The 21,093-nt window shown below is 60.1% G+C and overlaps 2 protein-coding genes across 7 annotated transcripts; both read left to right on the forward strand.

Annotated features, from left to right (window-relative positions):
- The first annotated feature begins 391 nt into the window (after window positions 1-391).
- ACOT11 (acyl-CoA thioesterase 11) lies at window positions 392-16,200 on the forward strand. Of its 6 annotated transcripts, none has more exons than XM_054834044.1 (18): window positions 792-1,024; window positions 5,379-5,454; window positions 7,001-7,199; window positions 8,059-8,128; window positions 10,032-10,082; window positions 11,330-11,390; window positions 11,625-11,726; window positions 12,016-12,151; window positions 12,434-12,590; window positions 12,957-13,076; window positions 13,162-13,306; window positions 14,251-14,306; window positions 14,437-14,503; window positions 14,578-14,661; window positions 14,776-14,909; window positions 15,298-15,429; window positions 15,506-15,632; window positions 15,737-16,200. In XM_054834044.1, the coding sequence occupies exons 1-18, from the start codon at window positions 915-917 to the stop codon at window positions 15,890-15,892; spliced, it is 1,983 nt and encodes a 660-aa protein (XP_054690019.1). In that variant the 5' UTR covers window positions 792-914; the 3' UTR covers window positions 15,893-16,200. The 6 variants fall into 6 exon arrangements, with proteins under 6 accessions (XP_054690024.1, XP_054690019.1, XP_054690021.1 ...); XM_054834045.1 differs by lacking the exon at window positions 792-1,024 and adding an exon at window positions 5,004-5,163; XM_054834046.1 differs by lacking the exon at window positions 10,032-10,082 and having other exon boundaries at window positions 797-1,024.
- A 3,301-nt stretch (window positions 16,201-19,501) lies between these two features.
- TMEM205 (transmembrane protein 205) lies at window positions 19,502-20,982 on the forward strand. Its single transcript, XM_054834202.1, has 3 exons — window positions 19,502-19,783; window positions 19,885-20,048; window positions 20,289-20,982. The coding sequence occupies exons 1-3, from the start codon at window positions 19,654-19,656 to the stop codon at window positions 20,586-20,588; spliced, it is 594 nt and encodes a 197-aa protein (XP_054690177.1). The 5' UTR covers window positions 19,502-19,653; the 3' UTR covers window positions 20,589-20,982.
- The last annotated feature ends 111 nt before the right edge of the window (window positions 20,983-21,093 follow it).

The following is a 21,093-nucleotide window of genomic DNA, read 5'->3' on the forward strand; positions in this document are numbered from 1 at the left end:
TGCGGGGGCAGCACCCACCACGTCAGATACTGATGCTCGGTGCCCACCGCAAGCATTTGCTCTCTTCCAGTGCTTCGTTATTCTTATTTACCAAAAAAAGCTAGGCCTTATTTCCTGTTAAATTTGTTTAACTATTTCACCGCTGGCTTTCTGAGGGCAACACTTGGTGCTGCCTGCACTTCCGAGGGGCTTTGATCGAACTCGTGTACGTCGATTAACAAAATTCACTTATAAAAGCACGTAAATAAAATACAAATAGAACAGCATCTCCCCCCCCAAAACCCAATAGGCTGTATTGTTAATGCGGTGACACGGCAATTTGCATTTTATTTCCTTGTTATTAAAAAAAAAAAAAAAGGTATTTATTATAAGCTCTGCTAGAGGCACTTCAAAGGCAGCAGGGCCAGGGAGTGGCTGCGCGGATTGGAGAGGCTCCGGAGAAGTTTGTGGAGGCGTTCCCGGCCAGCGATCCCGGTGTCAGCGCCTGCAGCTCCAGGGAAAAAAACAAATATTTTCAGGCAGGTTTAACTGGAGGGGGGGAGAGGCTGGTGCTGATGCGGTGCCGCTGGTACCGAGCGGGCTGGGGGGAGCAGCCGGGGACCCCCGTGCCCCTCGCTGGGGTGATGGCGGAGAGAAGAGGGGGTGATGTGTGGGGCTGGGGAGAGGACCCAGGACCCCATCTCAGGGAGAGATGGAAGGAAAAACGCTGGACCCTGCTCTGCAGAGCCGTTGGCAGCGTGCCGCTGCCTCCCGCCTCGCTCAACGCACAAACCTCCAGAGCGCCGGCCATTTTCCAGGCAAGAGCAGATTTGCCAAGCGCTACCTTAAGAAAAGTTATGCGTGACTATTTTTAAGGAAGCGGGAGGGGGTGTGCACTGGCCCCATCCCAGGGCCCTGTGCCAGCCCTGGCCTCGATGTCCGTGCCCAGTGCCGGCTGCCACGCGTGCAGGTGTCCGGACGCTTCTCCTCCGAGCCGGCCGTCGCCTCGCCGCCGCCTGCAAATGCTCAGCTTCTTCTGGCTGAGGTGAGGTCCGGGGGTGGCTGGGGACGATGGGGACAAGGTGGGGGGAGTGGGGGACACCCCGGGGCTGGGTGAGCAGCTGGATGACTTCCATGCTCGGTGGTGTAGCAGTGGCTTGTGGTGGTGCTGGGCAGCTCTGCCGGGGGGTGGAGGTGGGGTGAAAGCCCCTCATGCCCCCCCCGGTGATGCCCTCTTGCCTTGGGCTTTGTGGTGAGCCTTGCTGCGGCTCCACTGTGGGCCATGGCACCCGTGCGGCTGCAATGGGGACAGCAGGTGAGAGCTGGCAACGTCACACCCCCCAGCCCAGGTCTTTCTGGGTGTGCCAGGAGGGATGCTGGGGGGGATTTGGCTTGAATCAGCCCTTTTTCACTTAAAAAAGGGGGGGCAGATATTTGGAAAGCGTGGGCACAGGGATGCCGGGAATGCCGGCATCATGGGGAGGGCAGAGGGATGTGCTGGGGCCGGCTGAGGCAGCGTGGGTGGCCAGACACGGTGGGCGGCACGATGCCATGGTGGTGTCCACCCTGGTGGTCTCCACCCCAGTGGTCTCAACCGTGGTAACACCGCCACAGTTGAGACCACCGGGGTGGAGACCACCAGGGTGGACACCATTGCACCACCATAGCCTCCATCGTGGTGGTCTCCACCATGGTGGTCTCCAACTTGGTGGGCTTGACTGTGGTGGTCTCAACTGTGGTGGTCTCTACCCCGGTGGTCTCCAACTTGGTGGGCTTGACTGTGCTGGTCTCAACCGTGGTGGTCTTGATGCTACAGCAGTCTCCTGCCCGGGGAAGCTGTGGGTGGCAGGGCAAAGGTGCCTGGGCTGGGCGATGTTTTGTTGGGTGTCCTCATGCTTGTGAAGTTTGGCCCCGGCGGTGTTTGCAGCTGTAACGGGGTGACATGGAGCTTCACTCTCCCCTTGGGCCGGAGGCAGCAGTGCCAGAGGACCCTTGTCCCCTGGGACACTTCCTGGGAGAACTTTGCCCCTTGTGCCGGCAAACCAGCACCGGCCTTCCCGGGAGCGCCCTGGGAGCTGCAGAGAGCAGCTGGGCAGGGGTACGGCCGGGACTGGGTGCTGGGGGCACGGCTGGGGCTGGGGATGCTTCACCCAGTGTTGAACTGAATGGTGGAGAGGGATGTCAGGGGGCTGGAGGGGTCCCCGCTACTCTTGCCCCGAGAGGAGGTTTCCCATGGGTGGTGGATGTAAAACCAGCGGCCCCTCGTGACGGGGACCGTCCTCGCAGCCCCTCCTGGCCCTGCGCCTGGCTTTGCTCCGTGAAACTCCGAGGAAAGCATGAAGCAGCACCACTCGCAGGGTGCCCTGGCCTTTCTGCTGGACCGGCCGCCCTCCCAGGGTCCCACCGACACCCGCCACAGAGAGCTGCCACGCTTCCTCACCGTGCCGTGACCCGGTGATTCGGTCCCTCTCATCTCAGCGGGGCCAACCATCCCCACGGCCCCGCGCAGGGGTTGGCACCCCGTACCCCACACCCGAGCAAGCACCGCGGGTCTCGTCCTGGGGACGGGGTGGTGGAGCTGAGCTGTGCCGGGCACCTCCACCGCTGCTCCCTGGTGGGGGTCCCACCGGAGGAGACATCTCCCCTTGCACAAAACCTGCCCATCCCATCTCCGGGAGCGCCGGGGCTTTGCTGCTGCTGCCGGCAGCGGGACTGGCAGGCTGGGTCTCGGGGGAAGGAGAGCCCTCGCTGCCCTGTCGAGATGGCAGAATTTCCCAAAGTAGGTCAGGTTAATTTTTTAACGCGTGCAGATTTGCTTGTTACCATGGATATTGCTCAATTATACACCAATAATCCCCCATGAGAACTTCATTGTCGCCGCTTTCCTCCCTTCCTCATCCCCCCTTTTTTCTTTAAATATTCCCAGAGAGGGGTAAGGATGCGCAGAGGGGCTGGAGCAGGGGTAGGAGACCAGAGCCAGGCGAGGGAAAATGGGGGTTAGGTGTTTGGGATGTGGCGGTGGGAGAGCTCTGGAGGGCAGGCGGGAGCGGCTCCAGGTGTGGGGCTGCCCAGAGCCCCCCACAGCTCAGCACCCAGGACCCCCGCCCTGGCTTCACCATCATCCCTCCCTTCCGTCCGCTGCTTGGGGGTGGCTAACGCAACACCCCGCTTCCAGAGGGCTCAAGGATCCCCTGCATCCTTGCCCGGCATCGTCCCGGGGGCTGTGGGACCCGAGAGGGTTTTGTGACAGAGGATCCCCCGGGGTGGTGGTCCCCCAGTGCTTTTCCGAGAAGCCAGCACCCAATTCGGCAGCAGGGACCATCCCTGGAGCCTGTGGGTGCTTCGGTGCTGCGGGACACCCCCCTGCCAGGGTACAGGAGAGAAGTGGGGTGCCACAGGCTCCCTCTCCCCCACTATTTGAGAAACCGTTGGGGTGTCTCCCCCCTCTGCACCACCCCCCCGGTTTGCTCTGTGGGCTCCTTACGCCTTCAGCAGCACAGGAAGTGAGCGTGGCAGGAGGCGAGGAAAACGTTCTGCTGGAAGGGTTTTCTTCCTAACGCAAACTTTTTTCTTTTTTTTTTTTTTTTTTGGGTAGAAGTGGGTCACTCGAGGGGTGACAGAGTAAGAGCATCATCGCCTGGGTACCGCATCCCGTTGCCATGGTGACCCGAGGGCTGCATCAGTCAACAGCTTTAAAAATGTGACAGTTGAGTGAGGCTGAAGATTTTAATGAGGACAGACACTTGCTCGCTCAGTTTTGATAACCGAATACTCTATAAATACTCACTGGCTGAATGGTTCCGGGTCTCTGGAGCGCATTTGCGACGTGTGGCCGGAGCGGTCCCCTTCCCCACGCAGAGCCCTGTGCTCCCGGGTGGCAGCGTGGGCTGGGGCCGCCTCGGAAATAACGGGGGGGGGTGTGTGTGTGAATGGATGCACATCAGACAGCTCTTTTTTTTTTTTCTCCTTCCTGCTAACCCAGCCCAGGGGACAAGGTGACATGGTTGCAATCAGAGAGTGCAGCACGAGGTGAAGGTTTGGGTTTCCGAGGTACGGCATGAGCTGCGTGCCTTCTGGGGTTGGCCGCTGCAGCTGCGGGGTGTGACGGGGCCACCCCCGGCCATTGCCACCACCTTAAGGTGCCTGCAGTAAAACAAACCCAGGGAGCAAACCCAGCTTGCTAAAGAGGAGATTAACTCTTGCACTGGGCTCGTGCAGGGGTGGGTGAGCTGTAAGCAAGCTCCCAAGCCTCAATAACAAGCCCGGAGAGGTCGTGGGGCTCGGCAAAGCAAAGCCCGGTGCCGCTGAGGCAGAGCTCGGGAAGGCTTTGAAAGGCTCAGGGGTGCCGCTTGCACCCATCGGTGCTCTGAGCACCCTCATTTCATCCTGACCGCAACGGGAGCACGCCGTGTGATACCCAATGCTGGCTCGCACGAAGGGCTGACGGTGCAGGAGGCAAACGTGCAGCTTCCACTTTTCTGACCCCGCGCCATCGGGGTGGGTGGGTCCTGTGCAGGATCGGTGGGTCCCGTGCCTTGGGGAAGGAGCTGCCGCCTCCGGCAGCCTGGCTGGACCTGCACGGGAGAGGGACGTTTGCTGGCAGAGCCGAGGGCATGCCAAGGGCCCGCTGGTGGGGTGTTTAAAAGCAAACTGTAAATATAAAGCCTCTTCCAGCAGCTGCAGCTCCCGCCCTGCCTTTCCTCGCAATGCCACCGCCGTGTCCAGCCGGGACCCGGTCACAGCGCGTGTGGCTGGGGAGCCCACGGGCACCCAAGGGCACACGATGCCCTTGGGGGATGCCGGGGATTCGTGGGCAGAGGGGCCGGTGCAGGGCGCAGCGGCGTTGCCGGCGACAGGCGCTTCCCATTCGCTGCCCGCGTACCACCCGCGTGCAGCTGAGTCCTGCCCGCTGCCAAAAATATGCTCCCGGCCGTCTTGTGACCGCGGTGTCACCGCGCTGGACACAGCCCTCTGTCACATGTAGCAACACGGAAAATATTAACACAGCGTCACTGGCCGAGGGATGGGCCACGGCACTGCACGCTGGGCTCGGTCCAGCACCCCGAAATAGCTGGGAGCCTTTCCATCAACGCCGGTGAGCGCTGGACCTGACCGCTGAGGAATGGCAGGCGCCAGCCCCGGACCTGCCCTTCTCTGTTTCGGCTCCGGCAGCCGCCCCGATAGGTGCTGGCGAGGGGCCAGTGTCGTGGGGAGGGACGTCAGCGTGGGGCTTGGGGACAGGGTGTGACAACCCGCCGCGCAGGCAGCCGTGGCAGACGGTGGCTCTGTGGCACCTGCCACGCACGCTGCCTCGTCCCCGCTGCGGGACAGCCACGGGCGTCCTCCGCCCCCGGCTCTGCCGGTCCCCCGGTAACCGCAGCCACTCTTCTCCTTTCCAGGTGTCTCTTAAAAATGGTCAAGGGGAATATTGTAGTCCCTGAAGAGATCTTGAGCTTCTGTTGCAATGGCCTCCAGGTACCCCCCCGTGCTGTGCAACTAACCCTGGGGCTCCCCGTCGTGCCGGCGGCTACTAACCAAGGCTGTGCCGGGCACCCTGCGCTGGGAGCCGCTCCCAGCCCCGCACCAACTCCGGTTGCATCCGTTCCCCACGCGGTCCCCATCAGCATCCCCGGCCTCTTGCTGAGTGCCATGGGGTCAGGGCTGTTCCCACGGCACGCCGTCTTTTTCCCTAAAATTTAGAAGTGGCAAGGACTGGGAAAACAACCGGTGGGAGCTCCAGCCAGGCTGGCTGCTCGCTTTGCAGCAGGCGGCTTTGGAGCTCTGTGTGTTGCTGGCTCGTGCCCCAGAGCCTGCCGCCTTCCCGAAATAGCTCCGTGGTACTCGTGTAGCCACCTTGGCACGCCGGGAAACAGTCCGGGAGGTTCGCAAAGGGGTTCGGGGCCCGCTGGAGGGGCTCCGGGGGTCCATCTCGCTGTGGGATGGGGGGCCCTTTGCCGTAAGCTCGGCTTGCCGCGTTCGCTGCCGTCTCTGCTAAGCCGAGGTTTGTGCCGTTCCTGGGATGTCGTGTACCAGTAGCTATGGAAACAGAGGTTAGACCCGCTAGAGAAAAATGCTATTCTGAGAGGCGGTGAGCTCAGGGTAGTCGGGAAAGCTTCATTTTCAGCATAAACCCATCTTTAAAAGAAGCCGGGCAAATCAAAGGGCAAAGAAGCTGCTGCAACGGGGCTCTCGCAACAAGTGCTGTCAACGGGAGCCACGGCGGGAGCAGAAAGCGGAAGGAAGGGCTGTAACGAAGCCCAGACAGCTCCTCATGTCTCCTCAATTACTCACCGGGCTAACTGAGTTCACCCCTTGTGTAACATGCCTCACTTGAGATCTAATCAGCTATTTTTTGTGCCGGCACAGTCGCAATACCAGGCTCTCTCTTCCAACGTACCTCCCGCCGGGGCGGCGGGCAGGAGCGGCTCCGTGCCCAGCAAACTGCGAAGCCCACAGGGACTGTATGCAACTGCGCAAACAACCCCAAACCGAGGATGCTTTCCCCCCCCTTTTCCCCTCCTTTGCTTGTACCAGCCAGGAAAAACTGTTTCCAGTGTTTCCTCTGGCAAAGGGGGGTGTTGGTGGAAGGTTGGAGCATCGCTGTGTGCCCAGCTCCGGACACAAGCCCTGGGACTTGCAAAACCACCCTTTGCTGTGACACCTTAAAAATGAAGCTGTCAGGGGAGCAAACTTCCTTCCCTAAGGAGTGATTGACTTTGGGAGGGGGTTTTGTGGGGTTTTTGGGAGGAAGCAGCGGGGTTGGCTGATAAATGGCCTGAAAACCTGCAGCGATCGCCCACAGAGCTCTTTTTTAGAGGGATTTTTTTTTTTTTTTTTGTCCTTTCAGCTCTGGGCATCACATCTTTGGTGAGGGCCGGGTGGGTTTTGGTGGTGCCCGGGTCTGTGCAGAGCTGGGGGGGGGGTCCCGCTGGCTCAGCGTGGGGAGGGGGGCTGCGTGGGTCACCGTTTTCTTGGGGGATTTTCCTCCCGCTTGGGTAAACAGAGCTCTCGTCCCTCGCAGGGCTCGACCTCTCCGCCACGTGCCCGGGAGCCAGAGGAGCGGGAAGAAGTGCCGGGGGCCATGGCGAACCCCTCGCCCTCCCGCAACCCCACCGAGGTGCAGATGAGCCAGCTGGTGCTGCCCTGCCACACCAACCACCGCGGGGAGCTCAGCACCGGCCAGCTGCTCAAGTGGATCGACACGGCCGCCTGCCTCTCCGGTAAGCCGTGTTCTCCCACCGGAGCCGTCGTCCCACCAGGCCGGGAGGGAAGGGACCTGGCCGTGTCCCTGGGAGCCCGCTCATCAGCGGCGTGCCTGGTGGTCCAGCGCCGTCCCTCGGAGCTGACGCCAGCTGGGGACCCGCGTCATGCTGAGTAATTAGAGAGCAAGCAGGAGCAGGATGAGAGGGGGAGATGTGCGCTGCAGCACGCACGCTTGCTCGGGGACAGATCAAAATCAAAACCTGCTTCTTCCCAAATGCTGCCCTTTCCCTTGCCTGCGCGCATGGTGACACCGGGCTGGTGACATCCCTGGTGTCCTGGCAGCGGCCGGAGAGTTCTGCCGGACGGGGCTGAGCTCCTCCGCTCAGCGAGAAGCTCACCCTGCCAAGCACGCCGTGGGTCGCCAAGCACGGGGAAAGGAAAACGGGTGCAATATTGCACTTTGCTGAGCTTCCCAGTGCAGTTTTGCAGTTTGAGGTTCCCAGAGTCCCAAGGGAAAGCTAGAACCGCAAGGCGGCTTTAAAATATTTGCTGGGTATGGGGAGATGATGTCGGCTACCTGTGCGTCCACGCAGCGGCTGAAAGCATCAAGGGAAGGCAAACAGCAGGGCAGCGTGCCTCCTAGTTACAACCACCCCCCTCCAAACCCTTCAAACCCACGCTGCACGGGATGGAGAACCCCCAAACCTTGCTCTCGTCCCCAGAAAACATGGCAGGCGGGCACGAACAGGGAAAGGGACGCCAGCCGGGGGTTCACCAGCCCCACGGCAGCAGCTGCGGGGCAGAGGAACATGCGTGCCCCTCGCACGCTCGGCGTGTTGCTGCAGGTAGTTGATGTAGTTTGTTTTTCCTTTCCAGCCGAGAGACACGCCGGCTGCCCGTGCGTCACGGCTTCCATGGATGATATGTATTTTGAGCATACCATTAGGTAAACACTCCGCTCTCCAGCGGGGCATGCGCGGGGGAGGCGGATGGGGTTTTCCCGTCTGCTGGGTGCAACGCGGATGGTGGGGCTGGAGCCGGGACAGGGAGCAGCGTGCTGGGGAGAGGAGGAGATGCAGTGGCAGTGCCTGGTTTGTGGGGCAGCTCCGCTGCGGGGGGGTGTGGGCCGAGTGTCCGCTCTGATTTATCTGCTGTCTGGTTGCTCGGGGAGCTCCTGCTGGGTTGGCTTCCCAGTATTTCCCCCGACCCCAGCTCCTCCCTGGCTTTGGTCAAGAAACAACTCTTACTTTGTGCTCTGAAAAACTTCAATTTTGCGAAACGCGCCTCTGTAGCAGCCACGTGGGTGGCTGGCGTGCGGCGGAGCTCACCCACCCACTGGGTGCTGGGGGGAGTGGGACCTCCTTGAGCACCGTGCTGTGAGATGCACCTGGGTGAGCTTTGCCCGGCCAAAATCCCCTCCCAGGCTCGTCCCGGTCCCCACAGAGGTGCCCACCTCAATGCGCGCAGCCCTCGAGCTGTCACGCTGCAGGGGACAACATAAGCATCCCCACCAGGCGTAGGTCTCACATGCCTGAGGTGGTCTCCCCTCCTTACCACCCCCGGGTGCTGCACCCACCCTCACCCATCTCTCAGAGCCCCCACACCCCTCCGTGCAGGGGGATGCCCGTCTGCTCCCCCCCCTCCCTGGGTACCATCTCAGGGGGCTCCGTGGGGGTCCTGGCGCAGGGTTCTGGTGCACCTACGAGTGTGCCCAATGGCAGAGGTGCCCATGTGCTGGCACAGGGGTTTTGGCACCCCTGTTCCCTGGGGACCTGCGGGCCGAAGGCTGGCCCTGCCGAGCAAGCCGTGCCGTATAGGATCCACGCTGCCTAGCAGCTCCCCACTGTGCAGGTCTGCCCACTGGGGACAGAGACGAGCTGTGGGTGCCCAGGGCTGGCATTGGGGTCCCTGGATGTCGGCTTTGGTGCCGAGGAAGTCCGATGTGCTCTTGTGTTTCACCGCCATCCCCAGGAAGTGTTGAACTCCCAGTTCCTCCATCTCACATCAGATGCCGCGGTGCTGGTGGGTCGGCAAGCCACTGGCAGGGGTGCCCGTCGGGTGGCACCGTCATGGTCAATGCCCTGCACCAAGCGGGCTCGGCGGGTGCCGTGCCCAACACCGCACGGCTCCAGCTCCTGGGGCAGCTTTGCCCAGGAAGCTTTTCCCGTGGGTTTCGGAAGCGGGAGGACAGACCCGAGCCCCGCTCCAGAACACGAAATCAAGCCCTGCAAGGCATTCGCCCCTCCTCGGGGGTGAGCCAGGCACTGCTCCAAGGGGTCAGGGAGTTTGTGCTGCTCCTGGCTCAGATCCTGCTACCTGTAGTGCAGCCTAATGCTCGGAGCAAGGGGCCTGGCGGGGATTGCCCACAGAGCTGTTTGAAGGCAGAGGAGCTTTGGGTGGCGTTTGCCGTCCGCTCTCCTCCTCGCCCGGCTGGTTGTGCTTTCTGCTGTCCTCCCACCGCGAGCGAGAGACCCCCGTGGGCAAGGGAGGGCTGTGGGTGCTGGGGGCGCACAGGGGAGACCCCAAAACATCACTGACTTAAAAGCTCACCGGCTGGGCATCAGATGCTCCCCATTCCTCAGTCCTGCCGTGTGGAAGCGCAGCCTCCCGGGAGGATTGCACGTACCCTCGAGCCGGAGTTCGTGCAGCTTTTATGGCACCAGCTTGTGCCGTTTGATAAGGAGAGAGAAGATAAAGTATTTTTGGGGCTGTAATGTAGAGACCCGGTGCTGCCAACGTGCCTGCCTCAGCCCCGACCCTTGCACGCCCCTGATTGCAAACCCAGCCGGAGCGTCTGCTTCCGTCGCCTCTAACCCTCTCCCCCATCTTGCTTTTTCTTTTCGCACCAGCCAGCCGTATATAAACCCTCCTGGGCAGCGGGACGGGAAGAGCGGTGTCTGGTATGGACGTTTGCAGCCTTAGAGCTGCCAGCCTAATGCAGCGCTGCCGTGAGTTGGGACCATTAACCCCACTGATGCGGCACGGCCTGGGACGTGCAGGGAGGCTGCTCACATAACCCCGTTAATGTTTTAGCATGCCGCGGCGGGCGCAGGGTTGCCTCTGGGCCCCGGGGGTCCGTGCCGGCGGACAGCCGGAGGCACCGTCCCAGCCTCACGCTGCCCCTGCTCCAGCCAGAGCCAACGTGCGAAGTTTGTTGAGTAGCCGAGATGATTGCGGTCGTTTGAAGCCAGAAGTCATGCGTGGGGGCAAGGGGGACGTTACGGTGCCAAAGCACACGCTGACTCTTCCTCGCTTCTGGTTTTGAGGCCTCTGTGGTGCAAACCTGCGGTAGTGGTTCTAGGGTTTATTTTTCCACTGAGTTTTCTAGTATTTGTCTCTTTTAGGGGATGAGAAATATTCCTGATTTAATAATGCATTCGGTAAAGACTCTGTTTGCTGTTGGTGTTGCCAATGAGCTGCGTTTGCTCATTTGGTTGGGACCAGACTGGAGCAGGTTAACGGCTGCAGAGCTGAAGCTGTTTGTGTGTTTACTCTGAAGCCTACTGAAGGCGCAGAGGAGAGCTCCTGGGCTCTGCGAGCAGCACTTTGCTGCCAGCAGATGTTTCTTGGGAGAGATGGTGCAAAATGCCCCTGGCCGGATCCTGCCTCCTGCCGTCTCCCAGTATCCCAAGGTGTCCGTCGCTGGGAAGCCCTGGAGAGGAGGAGGAACAGGAACAGCCAAGGTGCCTGCAGCTTTGGGGCTGCTGCTGCTGCTGGCCGACGGTGCCCCCGTTGTGCAGGACAGCACACGCAAGGCTGGAGGAGCCGTTTGCTCTGGCAGGAGCGTGCATGCCCGCATGGCAGGGGGTGCCAAGCAAGCCTTGAGCACCTCTGCACCCCTCGGGTGTCCCGGCAGCACCCCGGACCTGGGGACCCGTTTGCACGCAGATGCTCAGGGCTGACATCTCCCTGCCGGGCTGGACGCCTGTGGGCTCCCATGTCTTGGGGGTGGCTGTCCCCATGTCCTGCTGGCCATCCCGGCATGTCCCCACAGTCCCAGGCAGCCGCTGCCGCAGCAGGCGGTGAGCCGTAACACCGTGGCACCTCGGTGGGGAGCCGCTCGGCGCTGGTGCGTGTGCTGGAGAACCATGGGCCATTGCCCCCTCCCCGTAACCCCCACGCGCTTTCTCCTCTTTCTGTTTTTCAGTGTCGGGCAAGTTGTCAACATCAAAGCCAAAGTGAACCGAGCCTTCAACTCCAGCATGGAGGTTGGTGTGCCGCCCCCCGCCTTCACCGCCCGCCCCTGCCCCTATCCCCCTCACCGTGCGCCCGTCCCCACCAGCCGTGCGCGTCTGCTCACCGTGGCCAAGTGCAAAATACCCGAATCCTCCCGCGGTTTCCAGCTTTGATCCCACGTGTTGGTCCCCTCCTGCTGTGCTTGGCGGGATGTCGGTGCCCCGGGGAGCGGAGCCGGCTCTCAGGGGTGCTGTGCCTTCTCCCAGGTGGGCATCCAGGTGAGCTACGAGGACCTGTGCAGCGGGAAGCACTGCAGCATCTGCAAGGCGTATGCCACCTTCGTGGCGCAGGGACCCCCCGGCAGCAAGGTGAGCGGTGGCCGGCGGCTGCAGGAGCTGGGTCGGCCCCTGCGCAGCGTCAGCGAGGAAATGTCCTCTCTGGGGACGGCGGGGCTGGGCCCTTTGCCCTCTGGTCCCTCCGTGAGCAGCTACAATACAACCCAGGAGGAGCGCGGCTGGCTCCGACACACATGGTGGGATGTTCGGTGCTACAGGAGTGCGTGCCGGCACCCGAGGGAGCCCTGCCTGCTCTGGCAGCGGGATGGCACCCTGCCTGCTCCGGCAGCGGGGTGGCACCCTGCCCGTGTCCCCTTTGCAGGTGAAGCTGAAGCCGCTGACCCCGCAGACGGAGGAGGAGAAGATAGAGCACAGCATCGCTGCTGAGCGCCGCCGCATGCGGCTGGTCCATAAGGACACCCTCAAGGACCTTCTCACCCGCAGCCCCCGCGAAACCGGTACCGTGTCCCTTCCAGCCCCAAAATAACCCCGACACCCACTGGTGACACCCTCCTTCCTCCACAGGATGCTGTGGGGGGAAGAGTGGTGATTACCGTGGAGGTTTGGGGGTGCCCTGGCCATGGAGGGGGAGATCAGCCCCACCATCCCTGACCCCCCAAGCTGGGAGGTGTGTGTGGGAGGGCGGCCGTGGGGAGAGGAGGCAAGGGCTGGTGGGGTGCCAGGAGCGGGGGTCCCACCGGCCAGCCGGCATGCTGAACCCCATTCTCCCCCTGCGGCAGAGCTGGAGACACGGGACGGCAGCGTGGCGGTGCCGGCGGAGAAGACACGGGTGGAGAGCGTGGAGCTGGTGCTGCCCCCACACGCCAACCATCAGGGCAACACCTTCGGGGGGCAGATCATGGCCTGGATGGAGAACGTGGCCACCATTGCAGCCAGGTGACCCGACAGGGATTCGGGTGGGGGGAACAGCGTGCCTGGAGGGGACACACAGCCAGAGCAGCGTCCAGCTGGGTTGGGCCACAGCCGGGTTGTAGGGACCCTCCAAAGGGATGGTCCCCAGCACATCACCCTTGGGCAATGCCGTGCAGGGAGCCCCACGGGTGCACGGTGCTGGTGGCCCCCAGGGAAGGGTTCACACTCCCTGCAGTCTGCTTATTGTCCCTTCTCAGGGCTAGTTTTGGTGATTGAAATCCAGGGGTGACATTTTTTGGGATGTCCTCAGCTCTGGCCGGGTCAAGGAGGGCGCATGGGGCTGCCGGGGCACTGGGGTCACGGCCAGGGGGTAACGCCTGCCCCCCACAGCCGGCTGTGCCATGCCCACCCCACGCTGCGGGCCATCGAGATGTTCCACTTTCGGGGACCATCGCAAGTCGGGGACCGCCTGGTGCTCAAAGCCATTGTCAACAACGCCTTCAAAAACAGGTGGGTGCCAGCAGCGGGAGGTCCCCATCCCACCCTCCCGGCAGCTCTCCCCACCCTCACCCCTTCTTCTGCCCTCCCCCCCCAGCATGGAGGTGGGGGTCTGCGCCGAAGCCTATGGCCAGGAGATGTCCGTCAGCCGAAGGCACATCAACAGCGCCTTCATGACCTTCGTGGTGCTGGATGAGGACGGCCAGCCCCGCAGCCTGCCGATGGTGGCACCCGAGCCGGGGGTAAGGACAGGCAGGGCTGGCATGGGACCCCCGGGAATGCCGCTTAGCCCTGAAAGGCGCTCGGATTCACAGCAAAACAAAGGCAGTTTTATGATGATGGAAATCCAATTGCTTGTTAGCAAGTGAATTAAATTGGTTGCTCGGTATAACTAATAAAAAAATAAACCGCTTGCCTGGGCAGAGATGGACAGGTATTAACCATGCAAGGCTTAACAGAATGTTGCCTGCAAGTTCAAGCTCATCTTTTCTACAATTTAGGGGAAAGAATGCAAACCTCTTAGGTTGTTTTTACCTTTCAAAGCATCCTAATCCGTAATTTGTTCGGATCCAAGTATTTGAGAAAACCTCTCACGTGAGCACAGCAGTGAAGCAAACACCCGTGCGTCTCAGGGCACATCGTAGCGGCAGCGAGCGACAGCGTCGCCTTCCCCCTGGCTGATCCGTGCCCACCTACTTGATTTTTTGATGCCTTAAAACTAGGACTCTTCTCCCACCCTGCAGGAGAGCATCTCATGGCCGGAGCTGGGTACCACGAAACCTCCCTCCACCTGCTTTAAAGCACTACGCTATTGCTTTCTTTGAAATAAGCTGCTTTTTTGGGTTTTTATTTCCCCAGGAGGGGACATTTGCAGTGCTAAAGGATGCAATTTGTGTTTCAGCAGCTGTTTGCTGCTCTGCGGCCGCAGCAAGGGGTTTTTTCCTAATGTGCCGGTGCCTGTCGCTTGATCACAGCGCATGGCGGTGATGCCGAAATAGCTCACGGTTAATCACTAACCACCACTGCCAGCGTAGCTGGGGCGGCAGCCGGCAAACGCAAGGGCTTTATCTTCCAGCCCTTCCTTGCTGAACGTTTTGCCCATTCCCAGAAAGACAGATGGGTTTTGGTTTGGGTTTTTTTTTCCTCCTTTTCCTATTAACCTAATGTGCTTTTTCCCATTTATCAGGAAGGAGAGAGGAGGTACAGAGAAGCCAGCGCTAGGAAAAAAATTCGGCTGGACCGGTGAGCAGAAAAAACAAGTGGGATGCAGGGATGGAGGAGGGAAGAGAAGGGGGAGCTCGGTGCTGGGGTACAGGCATGGTTTGTGGGTGGTTTGTGTCCCACCATAAGGGAAATTGTTCCTTTCCCGCAGAAAATACGTCGTCTCCTGCAAACAGACCGAGGTGCCGCTCTCTGTGCCCTGGGACCAAAGCAACAAGGTAGGGTGCTGCCCCGCGGGAGTCGCTGCCTCCTGCCCCCCCTTCCTGCCCCTGACGTGCTGCCCCTGCCCCAGGTTTATCTGAGCTACAACAACGTCTCTGCGCTGAAGACGCTCGTAGCCAAAACGAACTGGACACTCGCCAGAGAAAAGGAAAAGGTACTAAACCTTCTAACCTCCCCCCCCGAGCCGCTCCTCGCCCCCAAAACCTGGGCAATCCGGGGGCTCGGTGGTGGCTGAACACGTGCCAGCCCGTGCCCTGTGCTCCCCGAGGTGCGGATGTACACGCTGGAGGAGGACAAATTCCTCTCCTTCCGCATCGAGATGTCGGTCCGCATTGCCGCCAGCCAAGCCTTCTCCCTGCTCTCCGACCTGCGGCGCCGGCACGAGTGGGACAGGCACTACGTGTGAGTGCTGCGGGGCTTCCCGGGGGCACCCAGCCCTTTCCAAAACCCACATCCTTGAATTTAAGGCTCAGTGCTTTGGGCTTTTCCTGAGCGCGTTTCACTTCGGAGCCACGATTGCTCCTAGAGACCTTTCGCTGTGCAGCCCCATCCCCGGGAGCACCGGCTCCGCCTGTGCTGATGGCTGCACTTTGCTGCAGAAACCATCCATTTTGGGTCCCCCCAAATATTTTGGGTATGGCAGCGGGCTGTAAATGGCCCCCCCCGGCTTGGGGGCCACAGCAGGGTTTCTCTGGGCAGCCCCTTCGGGGGATGGTGCTGTCCCTTGCACAGTCGCCCCATGGCCGGTGTCCGTCTCTCCTGGCGGGACCGGTCCCCTCTCGCCTCACAGGAGCGCCGAGCTCGTCCAGCAAGTAGATGACGATGACATGATCTACCACGTGGTGAGCCAGACGCTCAGCCACGAGAACAAGCCGCAGGACTTCGTCATCCTGGCGTCCCGACGGAAACCCTGCAGCAAGGGGTAACCGTCCCTGGCCCTGAGCCCCTGCTCCCCGCTGGCCGGGCTGCGCCGGCTCACCAGGCTCTCTCCTCCTCAGGGACCCCTACGTGGTGGCCTTTCGGTCGGTGACGCTGCCCACCCATCCTGCCAGTGCTGGCTTCACACGGGGGGAGACGCTCTGCTCCGGCTTCTGCATTTGGCCGGAGTCGGAGGAGACGAGCAAGGTGGGATGCTGCGGCCGTGCTGCGGGGCCGTGCCGCCCATACCCCATCAGGGGAGGCTCCCCCATCCTCACGTGCCCCTAGTAACCATCTCCTGTGCCTCGCAGGTGGCTTACTACAACCAGGCTACACCGGGGTACCTCAACTATGTCACCACCAACGTGGCGGGACTGTCCTCCAACTTCTGCGCCACCTTCGAAGCCTGCGAGAAGTTCCTGCTGAAGAACAAGGAGGACCTGATCGTGCGGCTGCAGGACCTCTAGAGCCGTGGCACTCCTGCTGACAGACGGACAGACGGACAAGGGGGCACCTTGGTGATGGAAGGGGACGTGGGATGGTGGCACCCAGACCCTGCCACCTCCCCGGGGGCTTTGGCCCGAGCGAGGTCCCAGGGGCTGGGGTGGAGGGGCATGACAGTACTGCCTCGCCCCTTGCACTGACGTGTCATGTCTTTTCTTCTTCTTCTTCCTTTTTTTTTATTTAGAAATTTTATAAGCTGATGTACAGGACTTGGTTTTCTAGTTCACTTAACGGTACTTGAATCTTTATATGATCCAAAGTCTTCCTAGAACAGGTCTTTTATTTACTATTTCTTTACGGGGGGAAACTGGTTCCCTTTGAGGCAGCAAAGGGAGAGAGGGGGCAGCGACTGGGGAGGGTACCGTACCCCTCCCTGGTGCAGGGGGGGCCGGCAGAGCATCCCGCTCCCCCCGCAGCTGCTGGGTGCTGCTCCTCTTCCCGGGCAGGGCTGGAAAACAGCCCCTGCTCCCGCCGGGCTGAACTCGCATCCGTGGGGCTGCGGAAGGAGTGGCAGTGAGAGTGCATCGAAAGGATAAAACACCTGTACGTGCTCCCGGTGAGCGTCCGCTCCGGGGGTTGCTGTGTGGCTGCCCGGCTGGCGAGCGTGGGGTGGGGGTCCCGCACACGCGGCGCACCCCGGGCAGGTGCCACTTCCCTGGGTGAGGAGGAGGAGGACGGGGCTGCTCAGGGTCACCGGCCCCGAGGACTGCTCCCCCGGGGTCTCAGGCAGGGGCGGGGGGCCCTTCGAGGCAGGGCTGTGCGCTGCAGGAGGGGGGGGTCAGCCAGCGCCCCATGAGAGCAGCTCTTGGGCACTGCCCAGAGGCGTTGCCACCGTGGCAGGGGCGGCACGGGCTGGTGCAGATCTGGGGGGCTGCCCCTTGTCCCTGTCTGCTGGGTGCACCAACACCTTGAGGTGTAAACCCCAAACTGCCTCAGGGGCACTGAAAAAGGAAAAAAAAAAAGAAAAAAAGACAAAGCCAAACCTTGTTTCCCTAAGCCTGAGCAAGGCTGCCAGGGACAGGGGGAGTAGGTGCGGGCAGATGCTGAAACCGAGAGCCTCAAAGGCTTTGACAGCCATCCCTAATTGCCCCAAGCACTAATGAGCTGAGTGCCTCCAGGGGTGTTTCCCCCCCAAGCTGCTTCGATGGCAGCAGGGAGCCGTTTCCCAGACATCCGCAGCAGCAGAGGATGGGGTTGGGACCATTGCAAAGACCTTGCTGCCAGCCCGAGATGCTCTGGATAAGGCACCGAAATGCAGCAGGGGTGACGGTGGAAGTGCTGCTCATCAGTCACACCCCAGGGGACATCTGTCCTGGCTCACACAGCCAGAGGTTTTCCGATGGCACTGAGGTTTGCTGCCTGCTGGGGAGGGACGGAGACCCAGGAGCCCTGGGACACGCAGCGTTGCAGGCACAGCAGGTTGAACATGGCCCCAGGGAGGCAGCCGTGCCCTCGCCTTTGCTAGCAGAGCCCCACTGCGCTTAACCCCGAGCAGGGGTTTTTGCAGACCCTAACCGTGAGCAAGTGATGGTGATGCTGCACTCGGCGTAAGATGAAGTCGTGCGGTACCAGAAATGAGTTTTCCAGGCACCCCAGGGTGTTTTCTCCCTCTCTGCAACACCCAGTCCCTAGAAAGGCACTTTGCCACCCAAACTCCCCACCCGGTTTATAAGCAGGAGGAGCTGCCTGCCCCCCTCCCGCGGGCGCCCGCCAGCAGCTCCCAGCCCTGGAGCCGGCTGTGGCCATCAACTCCTGATCTCTGCTGTATCTCAGATCATAAACATCTCCGTGCAAGGCCTGGCACGGCGCTGCCCTGACCTCCCCCTGCCGTGCTATCGCCGCAAGATAAAGCCGTCTCGAGCTGAACGTGGTACAAACCATTCAATTTTTATAGAGCCCTCTTATCTCCCGAAACTTGAAGCAACCCTGCCTTTTTATCACCGGGATGCGAGCCATCCTTTCTACTTATCGTTAGAAATTGCTGCTGCTTGATTAAGCGGAGGGAATGATGTATTCGCCTGAACATTAAACTTTAACTGACCTCTCCTTCTCCTTAAGTATTGTGCTTTTTCCTGCTGCGGGGCCACGGTCAGCCCTGGCCGGGTCCCTGGGGGTGCAGGGTGATGGAGCGGGAGTGACTTGGGGGCACGACAGAGAACTGCGACGATGTGAAGCATCTTGTGGTTTATGTGCATTTGGGAGAAAGCCGCAGCCCTGCAGCATCTGCTGGCCCTCAGGTGCAGGAGAGCGTGGGCAGCAGGACTGGGCGGCTTGGAGCATCCCTGGAGCACCCATCTTCAACCGCCTGCTCCCGCAGCCAGCTCCCAGGGAAGGAGGGACCCGCTGGTGGGTGCATCGGAGCCTGTTGGGACCAGCCCTATTTGCCGTCCTCACCAAATGTACCACTCTAGGGCCAATTTAGCAATCAATCACTACTTTTCCCTTAAAAAAAAAAGAAATCCCTGCAGGGTGTTACCCCCTGCTCTCAACAACCCTCCTGGCTCCAGCTTCTTTGCACAAAAGCACCCAGCTGCCTTGCTGCTCTTGGCTGCTAATTCCTGTGGGTAGGCAAACGATTTTTGATGTTTTTTTGGACTCGGTGATCTTAGAGATCTTTTCCAACCTTAAAGATTCTATGATTTGGAAAGGCGGATCTGGGACCCCAAGAGCAGCAGGGCTCCGCGTCGGCTGCCCGCAGAGCTCATCGCTGCTCTCCTGCACAGCATGGTGCAGGGAACAAAGCCCCACGGAAGGACCACAGCTGCCTTCCCTCAGCCCCTGCCATCATGCAGCAGACAGGGCTGCCGGAGGATGGAGCGGGGAAGCATCCCAGAAACGCCAAGAAGCTTTTGGCAAAGAAAAGAACATGAAGATTTCAGTGGATTTACAGGCCAGCGCTCCAGGTGGGATTCGAGGTTTCAAGGACCTGATTTTACAGTTGCTGAAATAAATGCCTTGGAATTGACATATAAAACCAGAGCGTATATTCATCTCTTTTGCAGGGGGAGTGGGATGTAATTAGATGGCAGCATCTCTCTCAAGGCTATCCCCGCTGTAATTCATGCCCCGAGGTGGCCAGTTGAGGGGAGGAGGAGGAATAAAGCAGGCGGCAGAATTGATGGGCTGCTCTCAGCAGCTTTGTTTTAATTAATTTCCAAAGAGCTCCTTGTCAAGGAGCAGGCAGGTCCTTCAAAGCCTCCTTCCCCCCTCCGCTGCTCATGCTCTCGTGCTTGTGCCAGCGTGGGGTCCCAGGCAGCGGGATGACCCCGGGAGCCAGCCCCGCTTCTTCATGCCCCCAAGGTTTTTGGTTAAAAAGTGCAGAAGCTGTTGCTATTTTTAGACACGGGGACTTTTCCCTAGCCAAGAGGCCTCTTTGATGACCACAGCGTGAGCAGGAGCATTTGTCAGGGCTTTTTCTTTTTCCCCTTTTATTGACTTTCTGCTTGTTCCTGCTGCCAGGGGTCAGAAGGGGCTTTGGCTGGACTTTGCCGAAAGTCCACCCAAAACGGCTGGCTACCAGGTGCTGACGCAGTGCCCTGCCCCTAAGATATAAGGGCTTTGAAAATCCAGTTTGCAGCCCGGTTGGGTGCATGGTGGTGGGGCTGGGGCTGTGTCAGCTCCATAGCTCTTCCCGAATAAGCAGGCTTGTGAAGCTCAACTCTGTTTGCTGGATCCCGCAAGGTGACGGCAGTAACAGCAGCTCAGCACTGAATTTGGGGGCGACATGGAGGGACCTATCCCCAGCCAGGAAACCACGCTGATGGACACGGAGCCCTCCCACACTGTCAAACTGCTGCACCTGGTTTTCCTCTCCACCTCCTGGGGAATGCAGATCTGGGTGACCTTTGTGGCTGGTAGGTTGCAGTCTGTGCACACTGCCGTGGTTCTCTGTCCGGGTGGGAGACCCACGGGAGGGGGCTTTGCCCCAGGACCTACCCACTCTCCATCCCTGCAGCGTTCGTGATGGGCAACCACCTCCCTCGCCACACTTACGGCTTCATCCAGCGCGAGCTCTTCCCCTACTACTTCCACATCGGCTCCACTTGTGCCTTCCTCAACCTGACTCTATTTGCCATGTACCACCCCAGCGAGCTGCTCAGCGAGGAACAAACTACCCAGGTAGCCCCCCGCTTTAAAACATGAGCTGGCCGTAGCTCAAATTCCTTCCTCTGCGCGGTCCTGCTCCGCTCCGCTCCACCGAGGTCGGTTTGCAAATGACGAGGTCCACACATGGCTCTGGTTAACAGAAACCCGTTAGCATCCAGATTGCAGCGAGCCTTGTGCGTAAGAGGGGCTGGGGGAGAAGTTTAACCCACCGCCATGTGCGAGATGTTCATGGCGGGCGTTGCTCCCTTGCAGATCATTGTCTTCTTCGTTTGCATCGCTGCTTCCGTGCTGAACACGCAGTGGTTCGGGCAGGTCACCTCCGACATCGTGGCAGACATGCACCTCGTCGAGCGCAGCCACGGCCTTGGCCAGGAGGTTGGGCTCTTTACCAGCAAGTCCCGCAGGCAGCTGCGTGCCTCCAACCCCAGCTACGGGCAGCTGTCCCAGCAGTTCACCCTCTACCACGCTCTGTCCTCCCTCTGCAACCTCTGCTGCATCGCATGCAACGGCTTGAGCTTGTACTTCTTGGCTGCTCATCTCTCTGCCCTGTGAGAGCAGGACACGGTGAGGCGAGCGCTGGCTGGCCAGAACCAACGCTCTGGGAAGAGGGAACTGTCCCGCTACCTTGTAAAGTAACCCTGAGCTTTGGAGATTAAATTTTGGCATGTTCTGATGGAGATGCTTTTACTATATTTGTACATGGTGCAGACGTTTAGGAATAGCGAAAAGGAAATGCGTCCTTCAGAGCTGGCTGAAGCCAGCCTCCACGCTCCAAGCAGGAGCGTTTACGGCTGAACAGCTTTTTAATGCCCCGTTCTCTAGCTGTATCTAAAACTGCAGTGTATTTCTGCAATCAGTGAGAGATTGCCGAAGAGAAAGAAATGAGAGATTTAGAATTACTTTTAATTAAATGCTGAAAGCTAATACAGAACCTCAGAAGACCCTGCGTGTTGGCTGTACCACTTAGTGTAATGGATAAGGTTGGTATGTTTGGGTTTAGAATTACTGTTTGTCATTCTCTTGCAGTATTTCATGACATGAGAAAAAATATTGTCTC

This window comes from Grus americana, chromosome 8 (genome assembly GCF_028858705.1).
Source record: "Grus americana isolate bGruAme1 chromosome 8, bGruAme1.mat, whole genome shotgun sequence".
Classification (NCBI taxonomy): Eukaryota; Metazoa; Chordata; class Aves; order Gruiformes; family Gruidae; genus Grus; species Grus americana.

What these genes read in the sequence shown, in the direction of transcription:
- ACOT11 (XM_054834044.1), top strand. Translation starts at nt 915, where the DNA reads ATGTCCGTGCCCAGTGCCGGCTGCCACGCGTGCAGGTGTCCGGACGCT. An exon ending in TCTGTTGCAATGGCCTCCAG is followed by an intron (nt 5,455 to 7,000) that starts GTACCCCCCCGT and finishes CGTCCCTCGCAG; the next exon opens with GGCTCGACCTCTCCGCCACG. An exon ending in GACGGGAAGAGCGGTGTCTG is followed by an intron (nt 10,083 to 11,329) that starts GTATGGACGTTT and finishes TCTGTTTTTCAG; the next exon opens with TGTCGGGCAAGTTGTCAACA.
- TMEM205 (XM_054834202.1), top strand. Translation starts at nt 19,654, where the DNA reads ATGGAGGGACCTATCCCCAGCCAGGAAACCACGCTGATGGACACGGAG. An exon ending in CTGGGTGACCTTTGTGGCTG is followed by an intron (nt 19,784 to 19,884) that starts GTAGGTTGCAGT and finishes CCATCCCTGCAG; the next exon opens with CGTTCGTGATGGGCAACCAC. An exon ending in GCGAGGAACAAACTACCCAG is followed by an intron (nt 20,049 to 20,288) that starts GTAGCCCCCCGC and finishes GCTCCCTTGCAG; the next exon opens with ATCATTGTCTTCTTCGTTTG.